This window comes from Protopterus annectens, chromosome 7.part0, assembly GCF_019279795.1.
Source record: "Protopterus annectens isolate FY-2018-M chromosome 7.part0, PAN1.0, whole genome shotgun sequence".
Lineage (NCBI taxonomy): Eukaryota > Metazoa > Chordata > Ceratodontiformes > Protopteridae > Protopterus > Protopterus annectens.
In genome coordinates this window covers 1848132414-1848148242 of record NC_056739.1, presented here as the reverse complement: position 1 = coordinate 1848148242, position 15829 = coordinate 1848132414, and the positions used below count along the sequence as shown (strand labels likewise).

General features: G+C 39.2%; 1 protein-coding gene across 1 annotated transcript in view; it reads left to right on the top strand.

Moving 5' to 3' along the window:
- ARRDC4 (arrestin domain containing 4) overlaps positions 1-14504 on the top strand; it is a 67743-nt gene extending 53239 nt beyond the window's left edge. The window contains exons 7-8 of the mRNA XM_044078337.1: positions 1412-1566; positions 4023-14504. Of these exons, the coding sequence (XP_043934272.1) occupies positions 1412-1566; positions 4023-4079 (212 nt within the window). The 3' untranslated portion in view covers positions 4080-14504. The remainder of the gene's footprint in view (positions 1-1411; positions 1567-4022) is intronic.
- Positions 14505-15829: the final 1325 nt, after the last annotated feature.

Here is a 15829-nt window from a genome sequence, read left to right as displayed (position 1 = left end):
CCTAAGTAATTCAGGATATTGTGTCTGTGGATTGGTCGAGTGGTCAGACCTCCCGTTTGTTTTACAGCATCTACAAAGAGGAGGGCTGCAACCCCTACTGCCTGATCCTACTGTTCACCTGCCAGACAAAGCAGTCCAAGATTTAATGGACCAGTTTGGGAATAATATGTTAACAGTCTTATAGTAATTATACTTTTTGTACCACATGGATCATGACCTCAGCGTATTCAAAATTTTAAATTTTTTTTGTCAGCGTTTTATGCTTCTGCAGCTGCAGGAGAACCTCAGCTGTGGATGTACCTACACACTTCCAGTTCTGTTTGTAATGTGAGTATAATGGGCCAAAATGTATTTACAGTGGCGAGAACTTGTGGATGGGACTGAGTAAAGAACTGTGCCATTTTCTTCACTGCCCAGAGAGGTTGGTACAAAAAGCTCATAGAAGTAGCCAATGTAGTCCTTACTCAGCTGTTGATATTTCAGTCCCTGTCATGATCAGGTAATGGGGAAGCTTTCATCTAAGAATTCCTGAGCTCAAGTAAGAAGTGTTAAGAGCCTGTCTCGTTTAGAGATTGAGTTTTATTATGTGTGCTAATACTGGGACCAGGGTCTCACCTTTGGACATTTGGCTGTGTAATGTGGTTTGGCTGCATTCATTTTTTTCCCTGAGGGAAGACCTCCATCCTGGTTGCACAGTTCACGAAGAAATTCTGTTTGCCACCTCTGGGTTTTGGAGGAATATCGCTTAGGTTCGTAGGTCTACAGTATGTCAACAATTGTAGGCTTTGCATGCCTTGCCATAGAAGAACAAACCACCTTTTGAGGATGAGCTAATAGTTGAAGGTAACTATAGCAATGTTAATTTGAAACATTATAAACGTATTGTTTTCAGTTTGGATTACTCTTAAAGGAAAAGAAATAAGAAAATCGGGAGAAGTGAAGGAAAGGGCAGAAAAGAGGCAGAGAAGGAATAGGAAGGATTATGATGTGATAAAACTTAGTTTGTCATGATTAGAGTTTTATAGCCAGTGACTCCTCAACATATTTACTGGACCCCATCCATTCATCTAATTGAATTTAGAATGTTGTTAGTTGGGTACTGTCCGATAAAGCATAACTCACTTTGACTGAACATACACAAACCTAATTGCCACCAACCAGCCCTCTAGCAGCTAGGATCCATTCCCAAACCTGATTCAGTAGCATCACATGCAAATCTATGCTCTGAATCTGTGTACAGACTGCACCTTTTGTTCTTTGGTACTAATATACGTAAAAAAAGTTTAAAAAGCTTGTTATTGTGTAGTGCTAGTGTAAAATAAAATAGTTACAGTAGAGTAAACATTAGTTGAAGAAGAAGCAAGTATAGATTTTTATCCATGTCTTGCTTAATTTTTGTTTTCATTGGCAGCTCCACCAAACTATGCAGACGTAGTGACTGAAGAAGAATTTTCTAGCTATTTGCCCTCTTGCCCACAGCCAGCTGTCTGGGGTCAACAGTTTGGTGGACATATTGTTGCATATATACAAGAGTGCCGCTTTCAACCTCCACCTTTGTATTCTGAGGTAAGACTGCTTAATACTTGTTTCATTAGCACTGATTACATTAGGACCATGGATTGAGATGTAGAAGAATGTCTTAGCTTTTCAAGAAGTATATTGACAAATTAGTTTATAGAGGGCTAAAGTATAGTCCTGGTGACCAGAGTTCCATTTACCAGCTTAGGCCGTTGGCACACAGATGTATGGGCATACTCCTCTTGGATGAGGAAGGATGGGGTGGAACAAAGCCTCAGTCCTTCGGATAAGGGGCAGTGTTGCATTGCGTTTCCTGAAAGTGGGTATTCGACTCACAGACCCAATGCTTGCTGGTAGCACTCGTTCGCAAGTGCATGCTTCCATGCATTTGTAGGAGGGAGGGTGTTTTGATTTACCACTGTGGTGTGTGTAGCACATTCTCTCCGTCTACGTGGCTGCCACCCTAGTGGTTCTTGGAGCTCCCTACCACTAGGGGATGGACTGTTGTCTGGTGGAGGTGTGGACGAGTCTTCCTTGGCAAACCTATTGGGAAGAAATACCTGGAGGGGGGAACAAATGGAATTATTCCTGTCCAAAGTGTTAATGCAGCAAAGGAAGGATTATGATGTGATAAAACTTGTTTGTCATGATTATATTTGCTTTTATACAGAGTTTTGCTGAAGGTCCTCACTATAGCCTCTTACAGCACTCAGATTCAAGGGGAACTGTGTTCTGCCAGTGTTATTGTTTCCACACATCTTTGTGTAACGGACATTCATTTTATTCCACAGTGAAGAGGTAGAGACAGTACTTATTCTATTTAAGAAAACTCTTGAAAAGACTTTGAGGCTGCTTGACTGATCCTTAAGGTAGCATAAGTCTTGTGCTAAGAAGCTGCAAACACTGCTTTTGAAGTGCTAGTATCTACTGAGAGCAGCTGGTTATAAGTTTACAAATAGGTAGGTTCATTCCTGCCCTCTCAAATTTCTTTGAAAAATCTCTTGCACATGTGGCACATTTAAGTGATATACTTGTTCCACAGCTTGTGGCTACCCAGAAAAGTTCATGTTTTAAGGTTGGTATGGTTACACACTATATTTTCTGCTAAGTACGGTCGTTCAGCTGTATGCTCCGCTTTATAAACAGATGCAGTTTCCTGTTTTTGCCCTGTAATGATTCTCTTCCTTGTGCCTTTTTATCGCTCCAGTGAGCTGCTTTTGTTGTATGTTGGCATTTTCCTGTGTTTGTGTGTGTTTGTGTGTGTGTGTTCTACCTACAGTTACCTTCACAGCACTTTTCTGCCAATATCCCCTCCTAAGGGAGAGCACTTCCTTTTAATCACTAAAAGCAGCAAACCTGATTCAGGAGTGTCTGGTTAGTTTACTGATCGCCTTGTATGCAGTTACTTAAAATTAGCTAGATTCCTTCACTCGCAAAATCTTTCATCTTGTTTACCCAGTAAAGACTTGTTGCATCATGTTAACCATAATTCTTAGGTAAAATGTAACCTATCAAGACCACAGATGTCTTTAAGTTTCAAAAGGTTATTATGTAAGCAGAATGCTTTTGTTATATCAGAGGCTTACTGTTTACTTTAGGACTAGCATTTGGTCAGTGGTATGCCAGCTGCAAAAATTAGTGATGCTGGGATTTTGTTGTGCTGCCCTGTTGCGGCAGCTTGCAAGACCATTTGTTTTATTGTCGCTGTTAAGATTTTGTTTTCCTCTGAATACTCTGATGTTCCTTTTGCTGGAGTCTTAACTTACAACAGTTTAAGGAATTTTCTGTTGTGTAGTCCAAGGTTTTGTTGTAAAGTCCTTGAGCTTCTCTCTGCTGAGTCAAGAAAAGGGTATTCACTTCTGACTACTTCCTACTTGTGAGCAACTTTATTCTGTACTTGCCTTATTGATGATCCTTTTGCTGCATTCTTTGCTTTCACATTTTTCTCTTCCTTCTCCAAGTACTCTTCACACTTGTGAATTATCCTTGTAATTTGGCATTTATTACAGACTCCTGGTTTAGCTCTTATTACAGTGGCACTGTAGAGCTTGCACTGGCTACTAGTGAAGTGAATGTGAGGGATTTACTCGCCTCCTTTTAAGGATGATATTGTTTTTTTAGGTCTACAAGTATTGGATCTCAAATACATGAACCCTCTGTTTTCCTTGTATGCTGTCCCGTACCTGCTGCTGTAATGAGGAGGTGGCTGTTTGCAGATTATAGTGTTTTGCTTGGAAACTGCAAGTTAGTAAGCTTTGTAAAATGTGGCAACCACTGTTTGGAATACTATGCTTAAATGGAGTCTAGAGTGCCTTGTCTGAGATCTAAATTTGTTGTCCTTGATCTTTGTGCACTAACTTTAAGAAAAAATAGCTAAATGGTAAAAGTTAAAGTCCTTACTAGGCAACATATTTGTCAGTTAATTTTGAATTCCATATTACTTAAGCTCTCATTTTTTGTGTTCTAGCAGGAAGGTATAATGTTTTTTTTTCTTTCTTTAACAGTCTGATCTTTATCCACCCAGTACAGAGGAGAGACGGCACGTTTCCTTCATGATTTGAAAAATCGTAAAGGACCATCCTTAAGCAACTGCAGCATCAACCAAAGTGCATTTATGAGACACGCACACTGTTGTCCCTTTTCTCGGTGTTAAATAGTGAAAAGGAGATTTGCGGAAATATGTGGACTCCAAACAGAATGACTGGTCTGTAGAGGGAGGCTTGTTCCAGCTCTGAAGTAGATGCACACCCTGAAACATTCCAAGAGCATGCTAATGGAAGAATTTGGCTGTGTCTTGGACTTCACTCAAGTTCACTCCATGCATAAAACATTTCTACTACATTTTTTATTTGAATTAACTGTGAATGTTGGCATATTTAGACATTCGAGAATTCCTGGGCACAAAATGCTGAAATTTGGATGATAATGTTACAATAATGTCCAGACTGTACTATTCCATGGATGTTGGATGATAATGTTACAATAATGTCCAGACTGTACTATTCCTTGGATGCAGTTATGGAGTCTTGAAGTAGTCCTTTTTTTCTCTCTTGTGCAATTGGATACCAAATGAAATGCTTTCTTAAACAGAAAGTGTTTTAGTTTGGTATTAAACACACTATATTAAGCACTTTCCAGTATTTAGGGATGAGCGAAGCCATTATAAATGGTGGTATGCTAGTATAGTTTTTTTTTTTTTTTTTTTTTTTTTTTTTTAGTGCAATATTATGAACAAAGCGAGAAGCACTTGATAGTAGCAACAGACTGAATTAGTTTAAATAGTTTCAGTTGAATTTGATTAATATATATTTTTTCCAAGGGAGATGTTACCTATTAGATGGAGTAACATGATGAAATTAGGTAGATAACACATGGGCATGAAACACGTTTACCTACTTAAGTCATTATTATTTCAGTCCGCTGAGTGCAGTTTCTTCTGAAGAACTGCCCCCTGAAATTTCTATATATTTAAAAATTTAAAGTATTCCTCTGTCCCCTTCCTTTCCTTAAACTTGATGTTATGTTCTATTAGTCGTCGTCCCCTCCCCCCACATCCAGGAGATTTCTTAAGCAGGGTTTGTACCGTAATCTGTAGGTTCATGTCTGCGTACACGCAAGCACAGGTTGTCCAAAATTTTGAACTGTATTCAACATTATTTTTGTCAATTGTGTAGGGACAGTTGGAAACTTGTCTTTGTACTGTTGATGATTATCCTTGCACTACATTATCCACTTACCTTTCTTACTGCCTGTTGATTGGGTACTTTTAGTCCATTTAACTTGAATACAGCATATTCTCATTCCACTTGTCCTCTTGTTTTTTCTTTGTAATTTGCAGTCTTTCATGGATCTTGTGTTTCAATATGGATGCATTTTTAACAGTAAAAGTAAAATACTGTATGCACCTGTTCATTTGATAAGGTTAGCGCTGTACTTTAGACCATACTTGTGTTGCCATGCCCTGTGGCATCCTGTTTTCATACCATCTTTTTAGTCATTGGGTTCTAATTCTTCATATCTTTGAGAGCATTTGAAAGCATTTGAAACTCTCCTGATCCTCCGCATCATCATTTATATAGAGGTTTCCTCCCCACCCATGACATTCCGCTGGTAACTGAGTTTTCCACTGTAGACGCAGCTTACCATTGCCCTGTGGACTTAACTTGTAGTTAGCTTTGTCCTGTCTTGTACCTTTACAGTAGGGCACTATGTAGTCTATATTGCTTCATGAAGCACAGCATTCAGTCTTACTGAAGTGTGCATAAGCTACCTTCAGAGCATCTCTGTGGTCTGCTACTTTAGTTAGCCATTTAAATAACTTTGTATTTGTGACTTGGCATGATTTGCCTGCTGCTGTTTTCCTCAGTGTCTTGCAGGTAATTCCTCCATGGGTCCCTGATTTTACATGTAGCTAATGTCAGGGTAACTGGTCTACAGCTTCTTGTCTCCATTTTGTTCAGTCCTGTAATAATTTGCATATTTTTATTCTTCACAATGATGTGATTTTTTTTGTTTATTCTCATAAGTGAGGTTGCCAGAGTTGACTTTAAGGCTTTTACAGATAGTAGCTGATCAGTTTCCTTTCCTGATAACCCTAGCTTGGCACAATTCTGAAAATTCTCTTCTATGCACAAAAGTACAAGTGCCACTTTACACAGTGTGCCCTGGGTGTGAGGGTGCATTCAGCCCTTGTGCTCCCAGTTCTTAGTTCACACTATTTAGAGCATGATCCTAATGTACGGAGTTGTAATGATTTCCTGTTAATTGCCAAAACTGAAGAAATGTTCTAAATGTTTATGCAGTTACCAGATCGCAAGTAGAGTTCCTTATTAAAAGAAAGGCAGAGAGGTCCACTCATTCCTTTGTCTTGCTTGCTATAGATGAGCTGTATTTTTAATTTTTGTGGCCCTTGCTTCAAGCCTCTCTCTGTGTACTGATTCATTTTTCCCCAGTGATTGATTGTGGCCATGTTATTGGTTGGGGCAAAAGTCATTTAAGGTTGGCCATCTTCAGTGGGTAGTTTGGATGTGTTTTGGCCTCTCCACAGTCTCTGTTCTGGTCTAGTGTGCAATGATATCTAAAGAATATTGTGTCTGTGGGTGAACTGTTGAGGCATTCCTCTTATTTTGTAGCAGGTTCAGAGCCCTGTTTTTGTGATGTAGGTATTTGAGTTAGCCAGTAATCCTCATCCTGCCCCAGGGTAGGTGAACTAGAAAATGCCACTTATTCTAACCATTCCCACTAACTCCTTGGGGACAAAGTCTGCTGACTGAACCTTGGTCTCTTGGGTCGCACTCTGAGCTCAACTCTCTTGTTACCATGGAGCCATCTGTGGATGGGCATTAATTTTAATGCAAAGGTTGCATTTTAGCAAGCTATGCATATGCTTTAAAGACAGAAAGGCATTCTCCATTGACAGAAGCCTTGCAGGAGAGGGGTGTTTGTGTATGTCCACTAGCTGGATGAGTAGATCCCTGTTAGCATGTATGGCTTCTTTCATGTTTGCAGACCACGTTGGAGACATTCTTCATAAATTTGCATGAATCTTGCCTTGATCTGACATAAGACATTTCTCTATTTGGAATAGAATTAGAGAACCTTCAGGGTCTATCATTTCTGTCAGTAGAAAGTACTGAGTCATAGCCTTGGCATTGTGAATGAGGATGCAGCAGAGGGTGCAGTTTCAGACTTGCTGCACCTCTTAGGCTTTGTGTTTGCCACAGATGATATGGCTGCATTTTCACACTTGAGGAAGCAGATGGTGTGGAGCATCGGCAGTTGTACAGTCATGCCCTAACAGATATTTGGTGATTGTGATTTTTGTTTTGTCATCCGGTTCGCATGATGCAGACATTTCCAATCTATATCTAGTTTGTTTTTTGTTTCTGCAGCAGAACCAGTCAAAGATGCATGTGTCTACAGTCAAAGATGCATGTGTCTAGTGGGTTAGGAAGTTCATCTTGGCTCCTCAGTAGTTTAGTAGAAGTGCTACCTTCTCCGCCAGCCATGAAGAATGATTGCTCACCCCAACACATCTAGATCTTTTTCGCAGTGTTCCTTGTTGTTAAATTCTGCAAAGGAAATTTACATCAGTGCTCCTGCTGCAGTGTTGCCCAGGCAAACAGGTTATGATGTGTATTTAAACAAGCAAGTTGCCATGCGCTGCATACCCCTTTTATAGATTCCTAGATTACTAGGCTAATGACCTGGGGGGTCCTTTTTAATCCTAGCCAAGTTTTCCCAAAAGAATAATGGTATCCTGTTTCCAAATAAGACATTGAGCACCAGGCATGTATAAGCTACCTCTCTCCATAGGGGACGTGGGTGCCAGGCCTGGGGTAAATTTCCTATTCCCTATCCATTGGCATCGGTTATACATAAATTGGGTAATAGACTGTCACCTTCATGTGGATGAAGCTGAGAAGCATTGAAAATTGTGGGAGTGGGTGTAGAGACATTGTCTTAACATCCATGCCCATCCTGGTGAAGATAGTGTGCTAATGTCAGACTGCAGTTTCAGTTTTGTCAAGGTCTTGAAAATTTTTTTTCTTTTTGTCTTCTGTAGGTAGGACTTTTGCATGCTTCCCAGATGTAGTATGACCTGAACAATGACCTCGTTCAAACTCATTGGAAAATGTGCTCCAACCCATGTTTTAATTGGTTGTCACAGCAAGGATGACCTAGTGACATAATGTATATACTCTTCTTTTTCAGGGAATATTTCCACCTTTCTTGTGATTCTAATTCTTGTAGAATCATTTGCAGAAATACCAAGACTCCTTTCCATCAATTGGTGGCCAAGAGGAGTGTAATTTCAGGTTCTTAGGTTTAGTAATGGAAGAAATCGGTCTCCAGTACAAGCCAAAAAAGTCCCATTTCAGTTTGCGCAACAGCCTTCTCTTTCTGGGATGGCTGCTTCATTAGCTGTCCTACTTTTGCGTAAACCTCCAGTGGAAGTTTTTGAGGTGACAGTAATTGCCAGAAAGCCCCTTTTCAACAGACTTTCCTTTGCCAAGTAGTAAGGGTTCTCTAAGCAGAAATGAAGCTCTGCGCTGCTTATGTTTAAAGTACCTCAGAGACCCGTTTTGACTTTGGTTTTAATTATTCCTTAGTCATGTATGTCCATATCAATTTGTATGGATGTTTTCAGTCTCTGGTACTGTACCATCTGGACAAGCAGTTCCGAAAAAGAGGGGGAGGGAGGAGGAAATGATCTTTGCTGGCCATTAAAGACAACCATTTGCGTCATTGGAGCTTAAGCTGTGTGGGTCAGGCTTTCCCAGCCCTGTTTAACTGTTTTTCAAGCGGTTTTTCATCTCTTGGAAGACCATCCTTGTCTCCATTGTATTTGTTTTTCAGCTGCGAGCCCTGTAGTCACTGATTTGCAGGAATATAATTTGGTCTTTCACAAGGATGTTGCATCTGATATTTCTTCTGAAAGTGGTCTCATAACGTCATACACCTGACCCTGCTTTCCTCATTTTGTTTGTCGGTGCGAAATGTAGAAGAGAAAAGACTGTTTTGTAACACTGAATGTGCATTAGTACTCATCATGTTGTGATTTATCATTGTTTGAGGTCTAACGCCACTGCCTTTTGATAGATGTTCTCTCTGTCTCGTTTTACTTTTACCTGAAATGTTCTTTGTAAGATTTGTATGATGTCATGTAGTGGACATTTCTTCACAGCAGCTGCCACCTGAGTTTTGAAATTGTGTGCATTTCCACATCTGTTAGTAGTACTAGATACAACAATGATTTTTTGTAACAAGTTACATGTTCAGTCTGCTGTTTTGGTGTACTGAGATTTACTCTGCTGTTAGATATTTTTTATAGTACAGGTTTTAGGTCATGTCTGATATGTTTGTGTCCTGTCCTCGGAGCAGATTTTCTCTATGGTATGTCATTGTATGAAACTTTTTTTATGTAGGTAAAAAAAAAAAACTTAATTTACAAAGCCTTAATGTCACAAGTGGTAAACTGAGGTGCACTAGTATGCCTCTGTTTCACTACTTTGAGCTTGTAGTTAACATCTTAAAGCCCTTGTATCTGAAACAGTTGTAGAAACTTGCATTAATATTCTTGTAGCGAGTTTTATGTGACCATGCTACTGTTATCTGCAAATAGCTCACTTATGATTGTGAAGAGGTCATTGATAGACAGATGTAATAGCCCACAGATGATGAGTTGCAACATCAGTCTAACTACTGTGATTCATTGCCATACCCACGTTTCCTCATCAGAAGGGGGGGGGGAGTAGCCATGTCAGGGTAGTGGCTGTATTTTATGTAGAGCCTGCAATTAAGCTCTGGTACCCAGAGTACCTTTCAGGTGAACCTGATGTCTTAACTGTTCATTGGCTATACTTTTTATTATAAGATAGCCTTTTGTGAAGAAAGGGAGGAAGAAGAAAATAACCCTTTCCTTCACTGTTGGTTGCACTTCTAGCTTTGGCATTTAGCTGATACAGCTGATTAAGATGTGATTGTCAATTGTATGTCAGTAAAGGGAATGGCATCTCCGATTTCTAAAAAGGATTTACTTTAATGGGTGAATAACCATAAAAGACTTGATTCAGTTGTGAAGTTATACAGTTGTTGAAGAGTGTTGCTGGACAGTGACTTTAGCATAGTGGTTAAGGTGTTTACTTTACAGCCACAAATTGCTAGGTTTAATTTTCACATGGGATAATTGGCTAGGCAGTTAGCCTAATACTAATATGTGAGCCTATGAACCTACCTGTAGATATGTGTAATGTAGAAAAGCAAGCTCAGATACTTGTTCCAAACATATCTCGAAATAAGGGCAGTGAGCAGTGTGGAAAGGAAGTGTGCCATAACTAATAGAGTTGCATGAGCATCGAAGCGCTAGAAGAACTTTCTAAGTAGAGCCGTGGACAGTAGGAATGTAGAGCTGCCTGGTTGTTCATTTTATTTAATTCTACAAAAGAATTATACCAGCAGTTGTCAGGGGGTCTGGGAGTTACTCGTATCCTGTATGAGTTGTAGAGAAGTCATTGGAGTTGTGGATGTAATACAAAGGAGTCCACAAAGGTTGGACAGTGGCAGCCAAAGCTTCCTATTTTGGACTTTTCAGAATGATGAATGTGAGGCAGAGGCTTGCTCGGTCATTTCTTAAGGGTGGTGGTCCCAGTTAATGTGAAATTGGTAGTGTTTGCATCTTGAAGATAGTCAGGCAACATAAAAGGATATACGGTAAAGTATGTTAAGTAGCAGGCTATATATTCAGAAATATTTGCTTCCAGAAGACAGGAGGTAAATGATGCCTCTCAGATATGTTTGAGATTCCATACATACATTGTCGAAATGTAAGGGGAAATATGTTCATAATACTGAAGTGCCTTACATAGACCATAAAAAGTCAAAACTCACAATGCTGAAAACCTCTGCACAGTTTCTGTTCAGGGGAGCAAGCCCCCGTTCACTCCCACACCCCCAACTAATTATGTACACCAACTCTGTTATCATACTACGGGGGAAGCCCCCCCAAAATGTAATTCTGTTTGGCATTATATATGTTATAAATTTTAAGGCATGTCATTAAAAGAGACAGAATTGAGGACATTTTGAAATTCTGGGTAATTTTGCCTAGAAACACTATTCTTTTGCTGCTGTTATGTTATACTGATCTGCATCCCTTTTCTTGTTTTGGAATGCTTGTTAGCTTAAAGATGTGAGCAGCAGATCAGTTGCTACAGTTGTAATTTCCTTGCTAGTTTTTCATAGTGAATGAGGGATTTAGACAGTTTGAAGCTGTTTAGAGCTTCTTGTAACTTTATAATTTGCCATTTTGAATTTCTCATAAAATAAGTAAAACAATAACCAGTATTGCCGAAAAATAATTGTGTTTTTTGGGAGGCAGGTACCCTTACCTATATACGGTCTCCACTGTCATACAACTCTGGCAAATCCAGGAAAGAAACATGACTTCCCCACATTTGCAATAACCGAATGCAAAAAATGCAAATTCATAGCAAAGAAGCAAAGTACAAAACAACTAAAGTAGAAGATGCACATTTAAGCACTGTTCTTCACAGTGACGGTCTAGCTTCCCCACTGACTGACCCAATGTTGACTCATTTTTTTCCACAGGACTATGAGTCAAGATCAGAGAGTGGTGTCATTGTCATCTTCCTTGGGATCAGGTTTTTTCTTCAAGTCTTAGTGTCCCCTGCCCTGGCTATGACTGACCCTTTGTGCTTATCCAAGAGTGTATGTGTGTTCCGCAGGATCATGGTACTCCTCTTAAAACAACTATGAGACGCTTCCTGCTGTGGTGGGAAGCTAGCATCTGCCACTCCATTTCCACCTTCCCTATGTCTGCTTCTGTAGTGACTGAGCTGATAGTTGATTTTTGATTGTCTAGAGTAAATTTAGGGCATCATCCTCCTTTGTCACAGAACTGGCTAATGTTAAAGTACAAAAAATAGATACATGTGCACTTTAAGCCCATATACCAGTGGTGTGCAAACCTAGGACATTCTGATAAAACAGGATCTTTTTAGTCCTGGTTTGCTTAAATTGCTTTCTGCTAAAGTGACCTAGGTTGAACTGTGTGATTCATTTTACATTTTTATAATAATCAAGGTAACAGTGAATGGTGTTGACTTCTTAAAAAAATACAGTAATCTGACTTTCTGGGGCTCTGCAGTTCTGTGAAAAGTTTGTCAGTCAATGAAGTTGATAGGGATGAAAATGTCAAAATTTGACACACTGCTTGCATGGTGATGTGCAGTGCATGTTTATATCTTTAGAAATTGAGTATAGCCTAGTTCTTAGGGAAGAGACGTTGCTGGCCACTGCTAAAATTTGCTAGCCATGGCAGAACACTTTCATGAGGGAATATGATGACTGTTGGTGATCTGTGTGACAGTGTCATGGGCACTTGATCACAGACTTGAGAATAGAAAATTGGTCAGGCAGGCTGCATAGTTATTTGTGTGTGTGCAGGCTCATTTCCAATTTAAAATGAAATACGTTCTGAAAAGGAGAGGAGAGCGTGTTGTCTTCTCAAAGACTTTACTTCTAAGTGCAGAAGTAAAGACAAATGCAGTTATACCAAATATCGCTAGTTTTGTTTAAGTTGTGTAGTATAACACTTGGATGTTTGTGATGAAGGTACTTTACTTTGCTAAAGATTTTGAAGACCTGGATATGGGGCAGCCAGAAGTTGGTGCACTGTAATTGCATTGTCTTCAGTGCAGTGGAAAGCGAGAAGAAGGGAACATGATGTTTGTTTCTCCACAGTTGTTCAACTGTTTTTGATCTTTACAAGTAAGGGAGTCTAAGGGGCCAAGCCTACCACATGAGGGGGTGCAATGGGGCTTACCATATACAAAAAGCTGGTAAAAAAAATGTTTCTCCAGTATCTTTGTTACCTTTTTGATGTTAGCAGGTCCAAGGTTTGTGCATCGCATATTGTCATAGATTGTGGGAGAAGAGTGTTGAAAACGCATGAAAGAATAGGGCCGAGTTTGTATTACAGATGTATGGCTCCAGTGTTTTTCTTTGGGAGGAATCCATGAGGAGGCTTGAAGAAAATGGGAGTTGTAGAGAGAATTTACATACTGGTTCATGAATGTTTTAACCTTTAACCCGTGAAACGTCAAACCTCTAGGGGTTCGTACACCCTGCTAATAACCATAGCTACTTAACATACTTTAGTACAAATTGCAAGTTAGCATGCTTCCTTTTTAAAGTAAGGTCATCTTTGAGCATCTCAGTTTATGTAGCACTTATTACATTTCATATTCTAGTAGTACAAGTTCATGGAGGCCTCAAAATGTTTGCGTATTTTGTGTAATGATCACACTTAGTCATTTGCATTTTTGCTGAACTCCCATCTTGTTGCATACATAGTTACATACATAGGTTAGTACTAAGCTAACTGCCCTTGCGAGCCATTTTAAGCCTAGCCAATTATTCCTTGTGATACTCAAACGCTGCACCTTGTATTTGTAAGGCAAACACCTTAACCATTAGGCCACCCTCCCAACAGCTTTAAGCTGATGTTCACTAGCTGGGATTTGTAGAGATTCTCTCCACCTTTGCTAATTGACCAATGATGGTTGGTCAGTTGAGGTGACTGAAAGAATCTCCCAATTCAGAGACATGGTAAAGCGATTCAAAGAAACACTTCATAGTAGCTCAATGCCATGTCTTTGAATCTAACATAGTGCTGTCAGACCTGAACTCCTTACTAGCCCTCCTGTAGCATTAACATTGGCAGCCAACTGCAGGCAGATGTAAATACACATGGTGCTGCTTCACTTATTTGTATTGAGAACCACCATAGGCATTAGTATGTGAACATCATCAAAAGATAGTGTTTTCTTTTTATTCTACTGAAAAACTAACTTGCCACAGTGATTCTCTGAATCGCTGTGCTGAGTTAATTGGGAATTATAGTGATTTCCATGGGAGAGTGCATAGTTGGCTAACATTGGCTGCTCCCTTGGAATGCTGCAGTAGCATGCGGCTTCCCCAGCAAGACCACATTCTTTGCTGTGGCCTCCACAGTTGGGAAAAATGTAGAAGTAGAGCAGTCTAAATTTGAAAGGATTCTCACAGTGTAGAAGCCTTCCAAGATGAGGCTTTTGCATTGTAGTAAGCCTTTCTGGATCCCTGGGAATGTGCAACTGTTAGAAAAGTTTGTCATTTAGTACTACTCCTTTGACTGATAAGCCTCTTAAGTGAATCATCAGGATGATGTGTTTTGCAGTATAAATAAAGTTGCATCATAATTTCAGGAGTTGTTTACTTTCTGAGTCGCACCTTTTTTTCATCTGATCCTACCTATGCATGATGTATTTCGCACAGACTTGTTTACGGAAAGTTGGTTATGTAGTTCTACAATTTGTGCCAACTACTGATGTCTGTTTCTTTCTCTTTCTCGTTCACAAAGTGCAGTTTTTGCATTTTCATGCCTGTAATAATTTGCACTTTTTTTTACAATGGGGCCTTACTGTGTGCTATTACGGGAAAAAAATGTAAACAGCACAGATACTTGAAATGCTACAAAGGTGCTTCTTGAATTGGCACACTTAGCTAATTAATGTATTTTTTTGTTCTCCTGCCACTGAAACTGTGAACTCTTCAAAAAAAAAGTATTTAATTTTTTTTAAGTTGAAACAAATTTGTATTAATATATTTAAAACATCTTTTACAGAATAATAAAAAAAAAAAATCTGTCGTCTTTGTTTTGTTCATAGTGGCTTGTAGACTGACTTGTCTGCAGTATTTTTGCATGCTTCTTGTGTTACAAATTAAGCATCCAAAATCAAGTAAATTTGTGTATAGTGTACAGCAGGATTTTGTTGTGCTAGTCTTTTAAGTCTTCACTGAATAGTATTATTTTGTAGTATAGATGTTGCGTATTTTTAGACTTGGCATCTTGTTCTGGTTGGAGCTCTACCAAAACAGTTGACCACTGCCCTCCCCCATTGAATTTGTTTCTGATTATGCAAAATCTGTTTTCATTTTGTATACTAATAAAGGTAGCACTTCCTTTCCATTTTTATCTTAAGTTTAGCATTTTGTATAAACTTCTATAGCGTGGAATACAATGTTAGTCTTATTTTATTGTACTATTATCAGTGACGTAAATCTCAAGTTTAATGCCATTGTATTGATTTTTATTGTGAGCTAGTGAAACAACTTAAACTTATCCTTAGTACTTGTGGTATACAGGCATACTAAACTTATTTGACAGCAGAATTTTACAGGCTGCCTTTGACTAAGAGGAAGACAAGAAAGTTCACCACTTGAAGAATCCACTGCAATTTGTTTAGCAAAAAAGTTATAGTACAGAAGTTTGTTTACTAGTCTTAAAATGAAAGAACTTTTTAATTAATTATTTCTTCAAGTTTTGCTTTGAAGTGAAGCATTGCAGAAGTATATACTATGCATGTTGATTGTAAGAACTGTGTGTGTGTGTGTGTGTGTGTGGGGGGGGGGGGGGGTCATGACATTTTTTTAGCTCTATTTTGCCACAAAATAGGATTAAAATTTTTGACAGTATCTTCCATTTGACTTTCAGGGAACGAGGAACAAGGAACCAGACATGCACTCCTTTTTTTTTATGAGCTGCAAATTCCCAGAGAGATTAGTTCTTTTCTTAGTTGTCCTCTTAACTTGTCCAATGTGGTCAAGCATTCATGTCATGGTCTTTGCCAGGGTAAAAGAGGCAACAGGAGTGCTTGTCTTTGGGGACTTTGTATCCCACAGTCAATGTAAATGTCCTTCTATTGTAGTGTTCATTACATGAGGGGAGTTCCTGCCATAGGCAACCCAA